The 21389-nt window shown below is 45.1% G+C and overlaps 1 protein-coding gene across 1 annotated transcript; it reads left to right on the top strand.

The window, feature by feature from the left end:
• The first annotated feature begins 227 nt into the window (after window positions 1–227).
• Window positions 228–14556, top strand: LOC142359606 (E3 ubiquitin-protein ligase RBBP6-like). Its single transcript, XM_075412096.1, has 7 exons — window positions 228–393; window positions 5804–5903; window positions 6695–6731; window positions 11150–11263; window positions 13293–13381; window positions 13494–13590; window positions 14455–14556. The coding sequence occupies exons 1-7, from the start codon at window positions 228–230 to the stop codon at window positions 14554–14556; spliced, it is 705 nt and encodes a 234-aa protein (XP_075268211.1).
• The last annotated feature ends 6833 nt before the right edge of the window (window positions 14557–21389 follow it).

The raw sequence follows: 21389 nt of genomic DNA, 5'->3' as shown, positions 1-21389 counted from the left end.
TGTGCCATTGTGTGCACAGTGACGTGCTTGCGGCTGTCGGCCGGGAAACCCCTCACTGGAACCCTGAGGCAGGGGTTCTGTTGGTGCCGTCGCCAGCGGTCGTGCCTGGCAGCGCTGGGTGCACGAGAGGGAGCCAAGGCTGAGCCGGGGCCGTGGAGGCCTCTCCCCGTCGTCCTCCCGCCCACCAGCAGACGCCGTCGCGGAGCAGGCACCGCCTGGCCCCAGCCATGCCTGGCGTGCACTACAAGTTCTCTGCCAAACTGGACTTTGATACCATCAGCTTCCACGGCCTCCACATCTCCCTGCATGACCTCAAGCGCCAGATCATGGGCCGCGAGCAGCTGAAGGCATCCAACTGCGACCTGCAGATCACCGACGCCCAGAGCAAAGAAGGTGAGTGGGGCGGCGGGCACGGGGCCTCGGGGACCGCCCGGCTGGTGGAGTTGCAGACCACCGCATGGGGCTGCAGCCTGCGGGAGCCCCGCTCTGCTCTTTGCAGCTCAACTCAGCGTAGCGTGAGTCAGCCTGGGGCTCGTCCCGCCAGCGTGCGGGGGATCAGGAGGGCCAGCGGCACCGGGGATACGCGGGGTGGGCAGCGGTAATGCCATTCAGCCACGACCGGTAGCTGTGACTTGTGTTGAGGCCTCACAGAGCTGTTTGTTTGGGGTTGCTGTTCTGACGACGGCCTTTGGATCCGTGCTTTAGAGCAGAGCTAGGCATGGAGGAATATGTGGTTGATGGGCGACATTTAGCGCTCACAGAAGCTTTGGTGTCCTGGAATTCTTCTAGGTAAAATGCTAAAAAGGTTTGGGAGGATATCTGTGGGGATAATCAGGACCTGTTTTAAAAAGTGGGGGTGTGGGGGGGTGGCGTGCCCTCTTCCCTGCTTCCTGTAGACGCGTGTTCTGTAAAGGCAGAATTCCCTTCCAAAAGCCTGTTCTCAGGAATGATGCATTTTAACTTGCCTCTATTAAATTTGATGTGAATTTCATGACCTGTCTTTTATAACAGATGTTTTCACATTATTGTGGAAGAACTGCAAACTCCGTGACTCAGGTTTCTGTAACATTCTGACTCAGAACACTTGGAGAATGTGCTGTTCTGCTTATCAGGCAAAATCAACAAACTGTAACACCAAAATGGGCGTCTGAACTGGCCTTAGATGAATAGTTTTAGGGAAGAACAGTGCTCTTGGCAGACTGTCTCTTGAAGTCAGCCGTTGCTGGAGTTCAGTGTTGCAGCACGCACTTGAGAGCTGTAGTAGTGCCACGATGTGATGTCTTCAGAAAACCTCGTGCTAACTCTGAGTGAAACCATTTGGCCTCACAGCTGCTGTCTTCAAGACTGCGCAAACTGAGCATTTCAGAGCAGACACTTCAGCAGCTTTTAAGGCTTGCCCTTCCCCGTGCCGTTTTGTTGATGTGCTAGTGTGGGGGATTTCTTTGGTTACGCCTCAGCGTGCAATTAATTCCTGGGCTGCCAGGCAGCATTGCTGTGTGGAGCCTTCCTAAAGGGTTTGGAGTTCCCCGTTTCCCTGGGTGAACTGAGGGTAAGCCGTGTGCCCATTCCAAAACCATGATGTTTCAGTGGAGCCCATGCAAGGTCTGTCTGGGAAGGAGCTGCTCGGGCTCTGTCCCCAGCAGGGCTGGGACCTCTCGGGGCTGTGCGGTCAGCGAGGTCAGTGTCCCTTGGCCAGGGGCTTAGGGCAGGTGTCTTTTAGTTCATTACCACGGGGTGTCCAGCTCGGCTTTCGCTTTCCCAGTCACACGCTGAAGTGGCAAGCCATGCCAATAAGGCATTAAGGCATCAGGCAGTCTGTGTAATCAGATTAATGACTGAAAGTATGTTAGATTTTATTGACTCATCCTTTCAAAGCAATGCAGGTGCTCTTTTGGAGCACAGTACTGTATAATCATAATGCAAATCAAAGTTCCATGAAGCATCTGGCCTACTGCACTAGCTAATTCAAGCAAGGATGAGATACCAACTGTGGTTGGGATCCTCTTTTGGTGGAAGCTGAAAATGCAGAAATAGCAGTCCAGTCTATTAATCAGGATGTTTCGAGGCAGTGCCAGCGACACAGAGGACTGGTTTGTCACAAAGTGTGCAAGTGGTGCTGATTAGAACAGAGTTGAAAAATGAGATGAGGAGAAAGCATATTTTTAAGCAGCAGGGAGAAAATGTGTTCTTGGGAAGTACCCTGTTTTCTGGTCGAGGCAGTCTGGCATGTCAGCAGTCATTTTGATCTCTTACTCTGCAGATCGCTTCCCCAGTCACGTAACAGCTGGTGAGCAAGACATCCAAGCCTAATAAAGGCTTTTCTTTGTCGTTTCGCATGTAGGCTTGCCTTCTGATGACTTCTGCTGAGCTTCTGTCCTTTATCGGAGTGAAAATACTTCTCTAGACAGTGCTCAGAGAGATGCCTTTGCAATGCTGTCAGCATCAAAATGGTGGATTAAAGCAGGCCATAAAAGAAAGTAGGAACTTTTTTCAGTAACCTGTTTATACCGTATATATGACCCAAATTATTAAAACTAGCAGATTTTTAGAATTATAGGTGAATTGAAAAATGGAATTTTTAAGTGGTGCATTAAATGTGAAGCAGTATAAATTTCAGAGCGTGGCTTGAGTTGTTTGTACTTTTTTGCAGGAAGAAGGTTGTGGATACTAATGCAGTTGTTAATTTAAGCTTTCTAAGTCATCATGAGGCAGCAGTCAAAGTAGCTGTTAACTTGCCTGCCTCCACTCGTTCCTTGAAATACTTCTTTCCTGACTGTTCTGTCTCTTCTGCTCCTGACTTTACTATAACATCCAAATCTTCCTTTGCTTTTGCAAGCTTGCTGAATTGAATCCTTAGTTTTAATCTCAGGTCAGATTGAGAAAAGCCCAGTAGCCACTCACTGTCCGTCACTGGCAGTAAAACAAGTTTTGTGCTCAAAGGGAGTAGGAATCACCCATGTTGTTACCTCCAGCTTGCTGAGTATTTCTGTTGGAGCTCTGCTTGGACACGTGTGAAAAGTCGCCTTGTTGCGCAGGAGGTCACTGCTCACTTTGCAGAGGTTGAGGTGTGTGGTGAGGCCGAGGGACGCTACTTTGTAGGTCCTGGGAGTTGCCAAGTCTCTGCCAGGGGATGCTGCTGCCCTCGGGGAACAGGTTCCTGCTGGGAGATGCCAGTAGGCAGATTACAAGGAATGGCTGCTGACAGTGCTTTAAAATATTTAGTCATATCCAGCTATCCTCATATATTCAGTCTCTTTCTCGGAGAGGTGCTACCCTTTGTAGTCATCCGCAGAACAACCACCATCCTCAGTCCGGCACAGGCACAGCAAACTCCTGTCTTTTTGTGGAGCCGCTGTTGCTTATCCTCCGTCTCTGGAATCTCAGTCCAGTGGTTTGTGGTGTGGACCAAAAGGAGTGCTCTGTGTGACTCCGTTCAGCAGGTAGAAGCAGCTGCTTTGGGCTTTGAGAACTGCAGCTGGCACTATCTCCTGGCAGTGGTTTGTCTGGGCCCGACAGCTGTTTGAGCTCCTGCTCCATCACACAGCCCCAGGGCAGGCCTTTCTTGACAGTGGCTGTGTGGTGGTGAGATTTTCCTTTTGAGAAGAGCTCCAGCTGTTGGCTTCAGGCTAGCACTTCTGTAAAAGCTTCTGTTTTTGTCATTAGTAGTCCTTTCTCCTATGATTTGAAACTGCTCCAAAGTCCCGAGGAAGCTTGCTGTTCAGCTCCGTAGGGGTTAAGATCGGAAATTAGTTTTGTCTCAAAGATTTCCCAGTTTTCTGAAGAAGGATTCCATCATTTGGAAATAGAAGTAAAATTTTCATTTCGTTGTTGAAATACTGTCTTCTGATAGGTATGTTTTGGTCTGAGAGAGGTTCCTGCCTGTAGGAATAATATGCTGAAAAATGGAGTGTAAATTGTGAAATATTCCTGTTCTGTGTGTGATCACTGAGTAAAACCACCCTGACGGAGCTTGACTAGACATACATCATCTTTGGTTTTCAGAGTATCGTTCCGATTCGTCTGTCAGGGTAAGGGCTTTTGATATTGAAGACCGTCGGCAGATTACAGGGAATGGCTGCTGACAGTGCTTTAAAAGATTTAATCTTATCCAGCTTGTGTAAGAACAAGATAAACACTGTTCTCGTGGAGAGGCCTTTGCATTTTAAGCTTATTCAGTCGAAGTGTCACAGGTAGTGTTTTTTTTTGTTTGGGCTTTATATAAAAGGTCACAAGGCTTCCCTCCTCTGCAGAAGACTAGCGTGGTGAAAGCCAAGGCAAAGCATGGAGAGCTTCAGGCACACTCTGTTTTCGAAAGGCTGTTAAAGCCTGTCTTTGCAAGTGATTTAGTTTGAGTGTCTCTGCTCTGCGAAAAGTGAATCGAAAGAATTCACATCCCTTTGGTTAATTCAAACTAGACGATTAGCTTAAGAGGGGAGAGACAGCTTTACTTTGAGCCAATTCTGCCTTCCTTGTGAAAGCAAGCTGAAAAAAGCCCCAACATTTCTGTGATTCAAATCCTAGCACTGCAGTTTCATTACTGTCCTGGTTTTAGCTTGGATAGAGTTAATCTTCCTCCCAGTAGCTGCTGTGCTTTGGATTTAGTAGGAGAACAGTGCTGACAATGCGGATGTTTTCAGTCATTGCTATGAAGTCAGGGACTTTTCCAGTCTCCCATGCTCAGCTGACGAGCAGGTGCGCAGGAGCTGGGAGGGAGCACAGCCAGCCCAAGCTGGGCAGCGGAAATATTCCATGCCAGGGATGGCACGCTCAATTTGTAAGGGTGGCTAGCAGGGGGGTAGGCATCCTTTTTCTTTAATTCGCTTTTCTATGAGTTGGCATCCTCTCCTGTCTGGGAGTTCGAACTTTTGCAGGAGTTTGGTCTTCAGCGGGAATTTTGCAAAATTCATGAAATCTGCAAGTTCCAGGTTCTGTGATCGCTGCTGGGGAACTGGCTGGGAATCGGTCATTAGGTGGTGGGAACATTGTATTGTATAGAGTTTGTTTTGCATATTCAGTAGCAGTAGTAGCTGTAGTATTTCCTTTGTTGTCTTATTAAACTGTCTTTATCTCAGCCCCTGAGTTTCCCCTTCTGTCCATTTCTGCTCCCCATCACACTGGGGGGGAAGGGGAGGAGTGAGCGAGCGGCTGTCGGGACCTCGTTGCCGGCTGCTGCGTTAAACCCCAACAGTTTCCGTTGAAATGTGAAGCACTGCCCAGCTGATAAGTGTGGCTGTTGACGGATTAAGCTCGCAGAAGCAGAGTTGGCAGGCTCTCCTCTCTGTTCTGTCAGTCCTGAGCACTGGCAGCAGAAGGAAATCACTTTTAGTGAACACCTTGGAAGGCAATGGCACAGAGCTTCATGCTTTAGCCAAGCGCCTGTTTTGTTGCAGGGCAAGCCAGTCAGATGTTACAATCTGGTTTCTGCAGGGGAGACCTTGTTTTTCTCCAAAGATCTACTGGTTTTGTAGCCTACCAGAAGCAAAAGCAACTGAATCTCCATCAGGAAAGAACTTCATGCATTAGCAGACTCTCTTTTTGTGACCTCTGAGACCCTTTTGTTGTTGGCATTGAAACTACTTTTAAAAAAAAGAAAAAGATTTTGCTGCTTGTGTTTGATGATCAAACCCAAAGATTACTTGAAATGTACTGTTAGTGTGTTTGAGACAACAAAAGCGTGATGTTACATATAAAATGTTGCTTTCATAGCTGTAAAGGTATTCTCTGAAGTGCTATGTAATTACATACGAATATACATTCCTATGAATTCACAAAGGTTTTTTTTCTGAATTCATGTTTTTTTCAGAATACACTGACGATAATGCCCTGATTCCGAAGAACTCATCAGTTATTGTCAGAAGAATCCCTGCCAGAGGACTCAGAGCTACCAGCAAAACACATGCTGCGTAGGTATCTGTAAAGCATTGCCTGCTCGGTTAGGGGTTTCAGGGTGTTAACTTGGTTTATGGACGTCAGTTCACAGAGGCGTTCAGGTTGTACCTCTCCTGCTAAAGCTGCTGTTAGGTTTTGGTGGAATGAGGTGGATTTTAACCTGTGTCCACCAAAGCAGACAGACATTTTTAGGCCTGCTGGGACATGGGGTTCAAACTCCAACAATGGTAACTTTTAAGATGATGCTGTTGGGTTTGTTCTTGGGCTTGATTGTTCTGAGACCCAAGCTGTAGATCCCGTTTCCTCTGTGTGGAGAGATTCCTTATTCTCTGTGTTTGCTTTTACTGCTTTTGTAGTAGAGAGAGAGAGGCATTTGCATTGTAGTGTAAACTTACCATCTGCTCCATCCTCCAAAGAGTCTGATTCTCAGTGTTTGACTAGTTCTTGCATTTGGGGGAGGGGGGTGGGATATGGCAAGTGTTCTTACGCCCCAAATCTGGGTATTTTTGCACACGAGCCTATAGAGGAAAGACCAAGGCTTGCCAGCTGGTGACCCGTGCAAACAAGAAGTTTAGAACTCTTAGAGTAATTTGTGATGAAGTAGACATGTGACTTAGGGGTTTTGTTTTAGTTGCGCTGCATGTCCCAAGAGAGACCAGTTTCTGGATACAAATACATTTCGACATTCACTAGACTATCAGAACACATTGTTTTGGTTTTCAGGTTCTGTAATCTGCTTTCACTGCTTTAAGCTGGGTACAAGTGCTTTATTTTAACTTCTGATCACCTTTATTTCTTCTTCCAGAAGTCAAACTGAGCCAGGGAGTGGAACATCAAAAGCAGTACGTAAAAAACCAATCTCACACTTTTTTTCTGTAAAACTGCATTTAATTCTAAACGGTGTAGCCTTGTGCTAATTTTCCACACATTGCCTTAAAACATGGTATATGCTGTAAATGCACTGTATTCGATTCAGCATAGTAAAAGCTGAGGAATGCCATCACTGGCACAGTTCTAATGTGAATATTGGTATTTGTGCCTACTGATGCATTGTATTTCATATTGAATATGCTGGAATACTTCCTGTATGATTTTGTGTTGCACAGATAATGCAGGATCGTTTTTAGATCACATAGGTTCGAGGTTTGCACAGCTGAGCGTGGTGCCATGTTCTACACCTGTCTGTCTGTAGCTGGTTAAATGAACGCTTGCATAGCTTGTTGTGTGCTTTTTGTTTCTTGCAAGAAGAATTGTTTGGAGTGTATTTTTTTCCATTTTCACGTTGTATCACTTAGCTTTTGTTTTTAAATACCTTTTTTTTGCCTAATGTTTTTTGACAATGTTATCAAAAACCATGGAGAACCTATTATTGTTAAACCTGGTGTCCTGTTTCTTACTTCTACCTTGGGGGTTCAAACAAATACAAACCCCAACTTACCTGATATGTTTTGAGGCCAGTTCTTGCAGCTAAATGATTTCTTTTCACGTCCTTAAAAAGTGGGTATTTGTTCTTAAGCCTGTGTAATTGAAATGATATTGTTTGGGCCCCGCTGAGTACATCAATGTCTTTCATAGATTGGCGTGAATGTAAATGGGATTATCACGTTCTGCATCTAATCTTTCCACTTTATCTGATGAAGCAGTTTAGTTTCACAGTTTGCCTGCAAATGAAAGCATATAAAGCAGAATGTACAAATTCTGGCAGCAGGTTAGAGCCTGGTGCTTTTGTGGGTAAGAGCCCTGTCCTTTTTCCTAACTTCTGCCTGCTGTCCGTTTTTGGGTGTGGGTGACTTCAGGGTTGGACGCTGCTTTAATTTCCCAAAGGTTCAGCCTTTCTTTAGTATGCCACCGCTTTGAAGATATATTTGGAAAAGGGGCAGCATTGCTCTTCAGGTTTCAAAGCACTGTCATTCTGCTGCTGAAATAGAAACAAGTAACACAAGGAAATATCGAACTGGTAATGGTCTAGACCTTGATTTGCCATTTGGCTCGACGACTATGTGTAACTATGCATGTCAAAATAGCCCTTATGGTAAAAAACTTACTATGTGGTGATTTGTATTTTTCATCTTTATTTGAAGTATGACTGCTTTTTCTTCACTAGAATCATGTGAGGCATTACACTAACCCTGGATCACTGGATCTGATCACTTGATTAGCTGTTAGGATAATTTAAATCAGAAACTCATGAACTCTGGGTCTATGTTTTCTGAAGCATACAGCCTCTGATTTCCTTGCAATGGTATGCAATTAACTTCATATGGAAAACTTTTTGTATGTAGGTCTGAAAACACCAAGTCTAAACCTGACTTCTGCAATTCTACCACTGGTGGGTTCAAATTCCTTTTTGGACATCAGTGCCTCTCTATTGTGACTTTGAGTAAGTTGAACTGGCCCTCGTAGTAAATTTCATGCATTTACATAAACCACGTTTATGGTATTTGATATAATTCAGATGGGGTTTTATTTCTTGAAAACAGTATTTTTCTCTTTGTTTACTGCCATGCCTATAAAGACAAGTCCCAAGCTCATAAATAAAGTTCACATTCTTTTAGCCTCGCGTGTTCCCTGGCATGTCCGTATTACCTTTCCAAGGAGCATTTTCCCATAAACTAACAGAGACGTCTCAGAAAAAAACAACAAAAAAACAACCAAACAGTCCTGGAGCGGGAGAGAAGACTTAGTGTGAGATAGAACTAATGAAAGGTAGTGAAGGACAAAGCAAAACCATGCCCTTCTTGTTCGCTCTGACTGTCCCTGATTTGGGTTGTCAAGCCAAGGTGCAAGCCGTGCGTCTCTCTTTACAAGTCCCCTCTCCCTCTTGCACTGTAAAAGCGCTGCAGCCTCAGGTGCTGCTAGTGCTGGAGACACAACTAGCTTTATTCTTAAAGTTAGCTCAGGTCTTAGTCTAAAGTGTGGGGTTTGGGGTTTTTGTTTGTTTGTTTGTTTTTAATACACATATTTCTGTACACATTTCCAAGGAGAACCTGCATCTTAGTGTGGTAGGAAGAAGTCACTGGACAGCTTGTCAATTACTGTAGAACAGTAAAGCAGCAAAATTAAAAGGAGTTACGATGTTTTTTAGAAGAGCATGCACAAGAACTTATACTTTGAACATTTCTTCCTTGTCTTGCTCTTCTGTTAGCTATCATTCTACACTTCCAAATGTGCGCTGCTGTCCCACTGTTACTACAGCCAGAGCGAGGAAGTGGATACTTTTTGATTTAGTGTTCCTATTTCAGACTGCGAGGATCTCGAGGTGGTATTTGTCCTCAGAGGCTGCAGAAATGCAGAGAGTCCTGGCCATTGTCTGAGCACTGTCAAGCACAACGGTGATCCTTCCTGGCTGAAGTTTGAGTGCAGTCAGGCTATCAGGTTTTAGGAAAGCACTGTAATCTAAATGTAGCCCTCCAGCAGTGAGGTTAGCCTTTTCCTCCTATTTTCTGTGCCCCTTCCCACTCGCTTTATGTCAGTTCCTTTTTAGCCTTCTGTTGGAAATGGGAGTTAATATATTGACTGTTGATTTTGGGTGTTTGGGGTTTTTTTCAAATTCTTCTGCAGTATTTTCTTAAGGTTGTATACAGCTTTCGCAGAGATGTTTTTTCTACTTGACTGATTGGAGGAACTGGCAGGAAATACTATAGTAGAAATTTCAAGGGAAAAAAGGCACAAGATTGTGGGATCATTGGAAGATGGCTGTTGGACAAACATAGTAAATAGTACCCAAGTTACCTATTTTCTGATTTTGAGAACTGTTTAGTAGAAAGGAGTGCTATTACCTCCTTTAAGAAATTAGACCATATCCTGCAGGCCACATAACAACTGCTTCCTGGCAAAAAACGCAAACTAGGTAATAGTTTATGAACAGCTGTGTTTCAATTACTGGTCAAGAGGAGACTGTTCAATGCTAGACTCCAACAGAGAGCTTTCCTAATTTCTTGTTTGCTTCTGAAAAACCACAGAATTATAATGGTTGTGCTTCTGTGAGAGAACATAGGCCTGTCTTTCCACATGTAAAAAGCAGTGTCATGTGGAGCGTGAAGCTTCAAAATACACGATCAGGCTTCCTTTTTAACAGAACTAGGTACGAAATGTTCTGAAGAGAAGGGAAGTCGAATCCTCTGGTCAGACTTGAGATGGAAAGACGGTCTCTTTTTGCCGTTCTGCATGTGATTTGAGTGTCTTTCTGGCATCATTTTACCAGTGTAAGCTGTACTGCTGCTGGTGGCATAATGGAATTCAATATCCTGGAAAAACAACCAGATAAGTGTTACCCTTGGAAAAACTGCACTTTGATGTTAGTTCTCAATAAACACCGCAGCCCTCAAGCGGCCTGAGGACTTCATTCCTGCAGCTGCTCCAGTAGGTATCTGGGAGAGAGGAGTGTGGTTGCAATGGAGAGAAAAATTCCAGGATTGTGCTCTGAATCCATGCTTTCATCATCATTAAAAACTGGTTTTGGTCTGACAGCAAGGAGAATAAGATTAAATTCTCACACTTTCCAAACCAATTTGGGCAGTATGGCCCGTGGTCTAATAAAATACAGGAAATCAGTTTTCTCAGTTTTTATAGGCTACTCTGTCATGGGAAACACATTTATTTCAACACTTCGAGCAGTTTGGTTTTTTCTAGACAAAGTGGTGGGTTACTTTTATGGCTAATGTTTCGGATTGGTGCTTTTATTGGGGTTTTGTGGGGTACGGTGAGTTTGGCATTTTTACACTTACTGGCAGGAGGGGCAGCGTTCATGTCTCAGGGCTGATATGCCTGGACTTTGTTTTGACAGGCAGCTACTGTGTGCTTAGAAGCCTAACCTTGTGCATTTATGAATGATGAGACATTAACCGATTCATTTAAAAACTACACTGAAAAAAAGTTTCCTGAAGTGACGCTTCCTTCTCAAATAAACTTAATTTTTTTAAAATCCCTTTTAGCTGAATATTGACAGCTGCCTTACTCCTTTGACTTTTAAGCAGTGTTGAGCATTTGGCAAGGGTCTCTCTCCGAGATATTCTGGAGGAATGAGTAGATCTCAAGTGGCTTTGGTTGTTTTAGTTTCTTCTCCTTCATCACATCGGCACTCTCAGGCTGTCAAAGGTTTGGACTTTGTTTGGAACAAGTACAAATCACACCAAGTTGGAAATGCCTCTTTCAGTGACGCTCAGAGGATATAGTGCAGACTTTCAGACTACAGCAGAGGTTAACTATTGTTGTGTTTTGGTTGTAGAACTTCAAAATGTGTTTCATTTTTTGTGAACAGGTTGATGACTCTTCTGCATCTCTTCCTCTGGCCCAGCTTATTAAGGTACATATATATTCTTGTCAAATCCTTAAAAATCAAAAGAGTTTCCTTCATATTTTTAAATCTTATACTGTGATCTATAGCTGGATCACTGTTTCAATCTGAACACAACATTACTTTCATTTATAATAGTTTAAAATATTTATTTGAATCTTAAAATATGAGTATCTTTTGACACTGTCCTTTAAAGAGAAGCTCCCACTTTGGGAAGGTAGAAGGTGAGCACCTTGTCAGACTCAACGTGATGTGGCACTATTACTCATCTTCAAGACACAAAGAAGAAGAACCTCAGATGCCGTTTACCGTTTCTAACACTTTTCATTAATTTTGCATTGGAAACTACCACAATTCTCAGCGAAGAATTCAATTCCTGTAAGTTGTGGACATTTCAGTGGGGTTTGCAAGAACCAAAACAGAGGCGTTTCTGTAACACAGACAACAGCGCTGTCGCGAAACCTGTCTGTGGTTCTGTAAACTCCTGTGAAGTTTGGCTCTAAAATGTGAAACACTGCCCAAGTGGTGTACACATTTCAGCTTTCTGGAAAACGCAAATATTTCCAAAAAGTGCAGGAACATAAGATAAAGCAGCTCAAAACTGTTACGTACTTGACCTCTTCAGTGCAGACCGGCTTAGCATGGAGGCAGTGTGTTACAGTCAAAAGTTTTCTGGTTTATTATTACTGTGTATTAAAGGGCATACTTGAATTGTGGTCTATTCCTAGAAATATTTTGTGGGTTTTGGATGTCTTCTGGAAACTCTTTGGGTTCCAACAAATTAGTCAGGTATCCATAAAGTTTTCTGTAAGAGTTCATGGAAATGATTTCAAAGATGTTGGTCTGGATTATGTTACTGTTCAGAAAAAATTGTGTGTATGAAACAACCATTTAATACAACGCTGAAACGAGTGGGCACTTTTCTGAATGAACGTGTATAAAACCAAACCCACGAGTGACTGATCTCAGTGATAGGTGCTTGAAGGTCCAGACCATTTACAGTCGCTCCCTTAGAGCCTGCTTGTATCTGGAATCACAGAATCACAGAATAGTAGGGGTTGGAAGGGACCTCTGTGGGTCATCTCGTCCAACCCTCCTGCCGAAGCAGGGTCACCCAGAGAAGGCTGCACAGGACCTTGTCCAGGCGGGGCTGGAATATCTCCAGAGAAGGAGACTCCACAACCTCCCTGGGCAGCCTGTTCCAGGGCTCCGTCACCCTCAGAGGGAAGAAGTTCTTCCTCGTGTTCAGACGGAACTTCCTGTGCCTCAGTTTGTGCCCATTGCCCCTTGTCCTGTCACTGGGCACCACTGAAAAGAGCTTGGCCCCATCCTCCTGACACCCACCCTTCAGATATTTGAACAAAGAGGACTTTAAAACAAATCAGCTGGCTTCACTGATTTGAAGATCTAGTTCTGCATAAGGCTCTATTACAATTTGTCTATTAAAAGGGCACAATCAACTGGAAGAAAGTGCAGGTTTTTCTTACAGTAGTTCAAGAAGTTAGCAGGGGGGGAGCTTGGTCAAATTTCTACTGAAAAGAATCTTTTGTCTTGCTGAGTGACTTTAAAAAACTTGATTGTTTTTAATGCTTCCGTGTCTGAAGCTGAATTTCATCAAGCAGAAACAACTGCCCCGACTCTTCAGCTGGGTGTCCTTTCAATGCCGTAAAATGGAAATAAGGATACTTGCATACGTCTTTCTCAGTGAAATGTGCAGTGGATGTCTTCTCCTTCAAATAGTCTGGGGCTTAAAAACCGGTTTAAAAACACTGAATACTACAGGTTTTTCTACGCACAGGTTCAGTCCACTCGGAATAGAATTGGATTGGTTACACAAGTCCTTCTGTAAGGCCCGAACAGAGCCTAAGGACTGGAGTGCCCAAGAATGCTCCTGTCAAGTAGATTGACAGGTACACAAAGACCATGCTGTGGCGTGAGGACTCCCCAGAACATCTCCAGGACAACTCTCTTTTGTAGAAGCAGCTGTCTTCATGCCCCCCACCTAGCGCTGTGCTGTTCTTTGCAGGATGGGATGAGTGATGTTGTCTTTGCTGTGTGGGCTGAAATGTGTTTCCAGTGTGTGTGCCAATAACTGTCTGCTCAACAGACTGCCAACCTGGCTGCGGCCAATGCTTCTGAAGAGGATAAAATAAAGGCCATGATGGTGCAGTCTTGCCAGGAGTACGATCCCATCAAGTAAGAGAATGCCAAATCTTTTCTTTGGAGATTATGGAAAGGTTGTAGAGATGTTTGTTTTAGCAAGAGAGACAAAGCATACCTTTTTCTTTTTTTCCCCAAAAATCTCCAGTTACATGAAAAGACCCGTGGGTCCACCTCCATCATCATTCCCTTGCCGTTACTATGGAAAACCAGGCCACTATAGAAGGAACTGCCCGACAAGTGGGGTAAGGTGGTGGGGGACTGTTGCGGTGGGAACGAGGACTCGATCAATATGATCCATAACAGTCACCTTTATTAGCAGAGAATCTTTATTATATGGACAGCACTCGGTACAGCACTCAGTTATGACTGGTCACTATTCATAGAGCGTCTATTAATAGAACACCCGGATTATATAGGCAGAACTTGACTATGATTGGTTACTATTCATAGAACGTCTGTTTACCTGCAGCCAGCCTTGGGGCATCTGTTTATCCACAGCCGGCCTCTCGATGGCCTTGAGGCCTGTGCTGCTGCAGAGCGATCAAGTCCATATTCAGAGTGTCTGGGCTGCTCACAATATGTCCCTGTTCTTCCAGAAATCCCACAGGGGACTTCTGGTGTTGCTCGGGTTTTCATATTTTCACCTTGGCAGTCACAGGGCAAATGCACGAAGACTCCTGTTAAGAATTGTTTCTCTTGGGGTGAAGTACAGAGGTTCTAGGGCAGTGTTGCAAAGCTCCTCAAAATTCAAGGGAAACCTGGAATGATAAAAGCAAAATTTTCTTTCTTCTGGATCATAGACATTAAAGATGAGCACAGATCTTTCTTGGTTAATTTTCATGCCTATTTTTATCTATTTCACTATTACTGTAAATTTTTCTGGTTTGAGCTCTTTTTAATGACAGTTCATGGTTTCCAGTGTTCCGTATAAAACCAAGATGATTCTGTTGACCCCATCCACTGAATATTTGCGTGTTTTAATTACACAAGTCTCTGCTTGAGTTTTCATGCCACTGAACGTTAGTCACTGACTGTACACGCGTGAGGTGTGAATCCAGCCCTCGTATAGGGACGGAGAACAGAAGTTTCTCCGGTGACTGATTCAGGGCACGGAATTGAGCTCTGGCTCTGAGCTGCGCTTTGGAGGAGGAGCGGGTTTGTGTCTCTCCCCTGCGTGGATGGTGAGCTCAGAGATATTTCACGCTTAAGGAACCTGAAGTTAAGCCAAAGAATGTTGACTGAGTGCAAACCACTGCTCAAGCCTTCGGAACATCCTGGCTATATTCATTTAGGAAAAGAAGTATTTTAGCTGAGCAACCCCTACGCTAGGTGAAAGGAGAGGATTACAGGCTTTTGCTGCTTCAAATCAACATTGAAAGGTCATTTGAAGTGTGGGCCTTAAGATGAGATATGTCTGCATTTCTTTTCTGAACAGGACAAAAATTTTGTGCCTGCTCCCAGAATGAGAAGGAGCACAGGAATTCCGAGGAGTTTCCTGATTGAGCTGAAAGATCCCAACACAAAGGGCGCGATGCTGACAAAGACGGGAAAATACGCAATACCAATTATTAATGCGTACGTATGGCCTTAAGTGGACTGACCAAAAGGAGAAAAACCACGCGTAAATGTCTGAGTGGTAATGCAACCATGTTGGCCGGCATCTGTGATTACGAGGGAGGAAGCATTGTCGTCGTATCTTCACCTTAAAATCTGTGATACTTTCTAGTATTAAAATCGCGGGATCCTGCCCCTGGAACTTGGGTCAGCTTATGGCATTTCTGTATTTCTGCAAAACATTTCAGTAGTGTTGACAGTGGGAGTCGTTCTCTTGGAAGGCTCATTTTGCTTCTGGTTTATGTTTCAAAGGCTTCTTGCAAAATTTAACAAGTGGCTGTTGCACTGAGGTTTCCGCCCCCTCTGACTTTGAGCAAATCCCACATGTGAAAGAGACAAAAGTTCTCCTCTTGCTCTAAACTAAGAAAATACTACTACTGTGTACTGACAGGAGTGGCTGTTTTAAAAAGCACTTGGTAGCACTTCTGCTTTTCTGTCGTGGATCTCCTTGGGTGGAAGCTGTAACACAGACTTCCTTTGTTTATAAAATGTAATTACTCGGAGACTAACTTTATTGTGAGCCTGCATTTACTCTTACCCCCTGGAAAAAGAGAGGTGGGATTCATTTCACCTGCTCTCTAGCTGTCAAAAAATCATTTTTCTTGTCTGAGCTAATTTCTTAGTGGATCCAACAAATGGGAGAGTTCTGCAGAAGGAAAATTGTTCCCCCTCCCCCTTCTAGTCTTGTGGCTATAGAAAAGTAGTTGAAACTGAATGCCTACATTTCAGAAGGCTGATGTGGAGTGAGAAGAATTCCATCTATTACCTTCCTTTGATAAAATCCACAGCTTGGAGAAGTTTTCCTTTACCCGCCTTTAACTTTTTTCCTGTTTCCTTACCCCCTGCCCCCCCCCCCCCTCCCCTTCCCGCAGGGAAGCTTACGCCCGAGGCAAGAAGGAGAAGCCTCCCTTTGTGCCAGAGGAGCTGCCCTCCTCCTCCTCCTCCTCCGATGCCCTTCCGGATGAGCTGCTGTGCCTCATCTGCAAAGACGCAATGACTGATGCAGCCGTTACTCCCTGCTGCGGCAGCAGTTACTGTGACGAGTGTGAGTGTTACTGCCTTGTTTGTTAGCTCAGTGCATCGCGTCTGATCTTCTGAAGCGGAAAGAGGAGATAACAAAACTACTTGGTTACCCGTTCTGTTTGATACTTAGGGATACCCTGAGTCGGGAAGGACTCTTCTTGTACAAAGGGGGAAAAAAGACAGAAAGCTTCTTCCCCTTTTCACCTGTCCAGTTGAATCCTCTTCACGCGCGGAGGGACGGCTATGAGAAGAGTGCACACCTGTGCAGGTGCTGACAGCGTTAGATACCCAATGCATTTAGTCTGTCCGCAGCCCTTTCTCTCGTAGAACGTTACATAGCCAGCTCTGGTGACTTTCTGCAGCCTGCAGCAAACGGATCACTGGGCATTTAATGACCATTCTGCTCCACGGGAAAGCTAGCTAAACCCTTCAGAATGCAAAGCTCCTCATGGTCTTTTGAGATGTGTTTTCTTCATTAACCTTGAGGAGGGTGACTTCTCACTGTACGAGACAAGGGAAAACAGACCAGTCAAAACATCAAGGCACAGCCTGCTCTGCATCTTCAGATGTGACAACAGTGAAATACCAAAACTGTACAGTTCTTTGCTGCGTACTAGAAATCTTCTGCACTCTGGAACCTTTATAGCTTCATGCTCTGAACTGAAGACCATAGTAACTCATTAACTGTATGGTGTTTTTACAGCTGATTAGAACCCCCAGCATTTCCGTAGCTTTGCTAAAAACTATTTGGATGATTCTAATTTTTCACAGGTATTAGAACAGCATTGCTGGCATCTGAGGAACATACCTGCCCAGCGTGTCACCAGGCAGGCGTTTCTCCTGATGATTTAGCTGCCAACAAGTTCCTACGCCAGGTAACATGATGACTTTTAAATAAACTGTTTGTAAGCAAAGCCTGTCTGCAAAAAGCTGAAAGGGAAGAAAACATTAATTGACAGCTCCTTCAGCAAGGCTAAATTGAATAAAGCTAAATGTTCTTTTCAAATGCATCGTTTGTTGTTACAGCAGCTCACAACTCTTCAGAGATGCTCTGGCAAATTGAGGTCAGGCTTTTGGTTAACAGGATTGCCTCCCTTTCAGCTCGGTATTAACACTGAAGTACTGAAATACAGACACTCGCGGTTACCAGTGATTAACATCAGTGTTTAGTGGGATGCGTTCCTCTATCTGTCTGTTGATGTATTTTAGGATTGATAGCATTTACAGGAATACACAAGGAATTTTACTCTCTGGAGGCTTTTGTGCATCTATGTACTCAAGTTTTCTGTTACCTTTTTGTAAATGTTCTTCTGCCTCCAGGCTGTCAACAACTTCAAAACCGGAGCTGGCTACACCACAAGGTTCCTTCAGAAGATTCAGCAGCAGCAGCAGCAGCCACCACCACTGCTGCCTGTCGCACCTCCTGGACCCTTTCAGTAAGTAAATCTGTAGATCAACCTGAACAGAAAAGACACCAAAACGCTGCAGTTAGAGTCTTCTTCTTGAGCTCCCCCGCTAGCAGTTTGTGTGTCACTAGTGCCAGTCCAGATAATTGTGGGAGTTCTGGCTGCTGCTTCTGCTCGGAGAGAGGACACTTTGAGATGCTGGACGTGTGCCTCATGCAAGAATTTTCTTAGCAGTGTTGCTTGTGTGGTGCCCTTCTCAGTCCTTCAGTGCAGGTTTACCCTGAAGGAGGAACTTTTTCCACCTGATGCCTGGAATGCAAATAGCCGCTCTGTCCAAAGCCTGTCAGGCTCCTCTGTGCCATTGAACGCAAAGGATCGCAATCCAAAAGAAGCTCTGAGGCAGCCCCTGAACTAGCACACAAACCTTTCCTCGGAAAGCTGCTGTTATCGCATCTTCCAAAACGGAGATGCAGCGTGGGGGCTTTACATATTCTAATGCTTTCATGCGCAACTGGCTTAAGAAAATATCTGGTGTAGATTTTTTTTTTTTTCAGTTTACAGTAGTCAGGCTTTTCACACCTTGGACTTTATATTTCAAGTAGCTCTTCAAAACCCTGTGTGAATCATAAAAATTTGGTTGTTTGTTTGTTTTTTTTGTAGTGCTGCCAATACCGCTGTATCTTCTCCTGCTCTGGTGACTGCCACCGAACGTTCTGAATCTTCCTCTCTGTCAGTGAGCCGTTTGTTGGAAGAGGAGGTAAGTTGATTTCAAGAGATGCAGGGATTCCTCTATTGTAGTGGAGCTTATTTTCCACCCCTTTGCATTTTTTCACAAGGGCTATCAGGTTGCTGTCCTAAGACAAGCAGCATTACCGAGTCTCCTGGGCCCCCAAAGGCAATCAATCCCCACCACTGGTAAGTCAGTATTACTTTAGAATTTCTTTTATCAATGATCTTCAGGTAAAGTGAATGGGATTTTGTTCTGTTTCCTCTCCCCGCTCCCAAAGGTCATCCCACGAGAGCCGGTACAATTCGCCCAGCAGGTGCCAGACCAGGCTGGGAACTGTGAGTATGGACAGAAATTCGGTGTATTACTACTTGTAACCTGTGAAATGAGGCTGTAACACGTAACTGATGCAACAGCAGATTTATAGTGACAGAAGTGTGCACAGATAGTTGTGGAGAATACAGATGGTAATTAATTTTTAAATGGCTTAACTGGAATTGGCTTTAACAAAGGGGATCTGTGCTTGCAGTAAGATTATTTCAAGGAAATCTTTTTGAGGATCTCTTGAATTGGTGAAGGACTTTGACAGGAGGCGTGATGCTAATGAGCATACGCAGAATAATGGGAAATGATTCTTTAAAAAATCAGAACAGAAAAACTTGTGAAGAAAAAACTCAGGGTAGCTGACGTTTTCTACCCCCAAAAATCGCTGGGGCAGGAGTCTGGCTAGCTCTCTGCTGGCGATGCTGTCAGTCTCTTTCCGAGAGCAGTGGCACTGAGTCCTGGTACGAGAGGCCGAGTTGAGAAGCTTTTTGATACGACTCTTGTTGAAATGCGGTCACTGTCCCTGGGTAGAGCTAGCGGTGTGTGCAGCATTTTGCTAGGACAGCTGGCTGGAAGTGTTGGTTAAGTAGTCCTGTCTGTAGGAGCGCAGTGCAAGTATTTTACGTCCCGCACAGACTGCCAAAGAAGTAGTGAAGTTCAGCAGACTGAGCTGGCATTTTAAAATGGAGCTTTACTGACTTCAGGCTAAATGCTGTTTTCCTGATGTTTGATACTGCACTGTAGCCATTCAGAGTTGCTCTTTCTGCATCTCACTGCAACAAAAACGATTTGCACTGCGAGTAGTGGTGGAGTCGTTAAAAATGTGCGTGCTCACGTACCAGTAAGGCCAGTATACACCACCTTGAATCAATCAGTGGCTGTGGTAGTTCATGCGCCAGAGGGGAGTGGAAAAGACTGACCCTTCCTGCATGTTTTCACACTAACAAGCAGCAGCTGTTCTGTCTGGTGAGCAGAACCTTTCCCACGTCATCAGGTTCTGCAATTTGCAGTAGCATTATGTTGGCAGCTGCGTGAATCTTTGACGTGAGCATATAGACAGGAAAAATAAACCCCAACTGAATCTGGGAGGAAAAAAACTGTCGAGAGTGACTGTTTTGAATGAACTTCTATTTTTTTTTTCTTTTTTTTTAAGGTCCAAGTCTCCGTATAATACTTCACCTTGCTGCAGAAGATCACATACCTACTCCAAGTCGAGATCTGCCCGCTCGTGCTCCTCCTCTCGATCATTAAGGCATTCCTACTCTCGTTCCCGCTCACCATCGCCGCCGTATCCAAGAAGAGGCAAAGGGAAGAGTCTAAAGCATCGCTCTCGGTCAAGGTCACACAGGTCTCAACATTCAAGGTCACGCTCACGCCCATGCAGAGGACAGCTTTCACAGTCAAGGTCTCCAGGGTTTAGAGGCCAGTCTCCCGCCAAATGGACTGCAGCTCGAAGGGGAGGAGAGAGGGAGCGTTTTAACAGAGGCACAGAAGGTCCATCCTGCGATCTGAAGGCTTACTGTGGCACTGAAAGCAGTACTGTTATTTCCAGTTTGACTGACTTTAGAATGGCCTTACTCTTAGTAATGGAATGACTTCAGATGGTGATAGCAAGTAACTTATTTCTTTTGCCTTTAATAAAAATATTAAGACATGATTTCAAATAATAAACAACATACAACAGAAAGAAACTTGATTTGATATGTTTTTAATTAGATGTGTTGCATATTACAAGCCATGTCAGGTCACTGGTAATCAGCCTTGACTTTGCTGTTCAAAAACAACAGGGCTAAACTTGATCAGTTCCCTGAAATCATTAATTAAAATAATAAAAGTCCCTGGAAAAAAAAATAGCAAAGAGTCATTCACAGCTCCAACAGATACCAGAGCAGGCCATCTGCACAGATTCAGTACAGCTGTATTTTTCAGCCCTTTGGTGACATTTGTATTGCATATGCACACCCCCAGCTCGTCCAGAACATCACACCGCAGGCAGAGTCAGGAGAGAGAAAACGTCCTTTTACTGTGGACACCGAGTGCGGGAGCCTGGCAGTCACAGGGGCTCCTCCAGGAGCAGGAAATCAGCACCTGCAGCGACACGGTCAGACTGCACGGATCAACGCGCAGAGGCAGCAGCAGCCGCGGCTCGGTTCCCCTGTCTCTGGGAACACAGCGCACAGGGAGCTGTCGACAGCCCAGCAGACAGAGCTGCTGCCGGCAGTGGCTGCGCGGTGGCTCTGGCGCCTTGTCCCCACGGGCGATGCCCTCGCAGAGCTGTGCGTGCGCAGAGAGGCCCCGTGCCCCTGTGCCAGGCAGCGGGGCTCCGTCGGGAGCCCCCGGGAGCTGCCGTGGGGTCCTTCCCAAACCCTGCGCAGCACCAGCCCGAGCTGCACTGCCTCAGAGCAGCGCTCAGAGCCGGGAAAGACGGGCAAATGAGCCCGGCACACACCTGGGCTTCTGCACTCGCTGGACCCTCCTGCTTTTTTCCACTCCCCGTCTTTTTCTCTCTTGCTTATTTTCTTCTCTTGCTGGCATTCCCTCTCCTCTGCCCACACCTCTTTTCTCTTTCTTTTTCTTCAGTGTTCATGTTCCTGGGGGGAGCCTGCAAACCTTTCCATCCCACAGTGGGATTAGATAGGGGAAACCAGGACCCACTGGAATCAGTTCTGCATTTCACCAGAGCTGACTCCTTTTACCTGCTTTCGTCCAAAGGCTCTTTGGTCCTTCCGCACATACCGGGGAGTCGAGCGGTGTCCCTGGGCTGGCAGGAGGCGAAGTGACAGGTGCCTACACCAGAAATGGCGGCGTCAGCAGGTGGCAAGAGGCGCCCGGGAGTCGTCAGTGACCGTCTGGCAAACAGGCTTTGCTTGGGAAATAGGTCTTGCTGTAGAAAATTTGGAGGTATTTCCTTTGATTAAGCACACGCCTAACACATTTGAGGAACAAC

Source organism: Opisthocomus hoazin, unplaced genomic scaffold (assembly GCF_030867145.1).
Source record: "Opisthocomus hoazin isolate bOpiHoa1 unplaced genomic scaffold, bOpiHoa1.hap1 HAP1_SCAFFOLD_132, whole genome shotgun sequence".
Lineage (NCBI taxonomy): Eukaryota > Metazoa > Chordata > Aves > Opisthocomiformes > Opisthocomidae > Opisthocomus > Opisthocomus hoazin.
This window is presented reverse-complemented; position numbering and strand designations above follow the sequence as displayed.

Coding starts and splice junctions, on each gene's coding strand:
- LOC142359606 (XM_075412096.1), top strand. CDS start 228: ATGCCTGGCGTGCACTACAAGTTCTCTGCCAAACTGGACTTTGATACC. Junction 394..5,803: donor CGACGCCCAGAGCAAAGAAG/GTGAGTGGGGCG, acceptor TGTTTTTTTCAG/AATACACTGACGATAATGCC. Junction 11,264..13,292: donor ATATTTTTAAATCTTATACT/GTGATCTATAGC, acceptor TCTGCTCAACAG/ACTGCCAACCTGGCTGCGGC.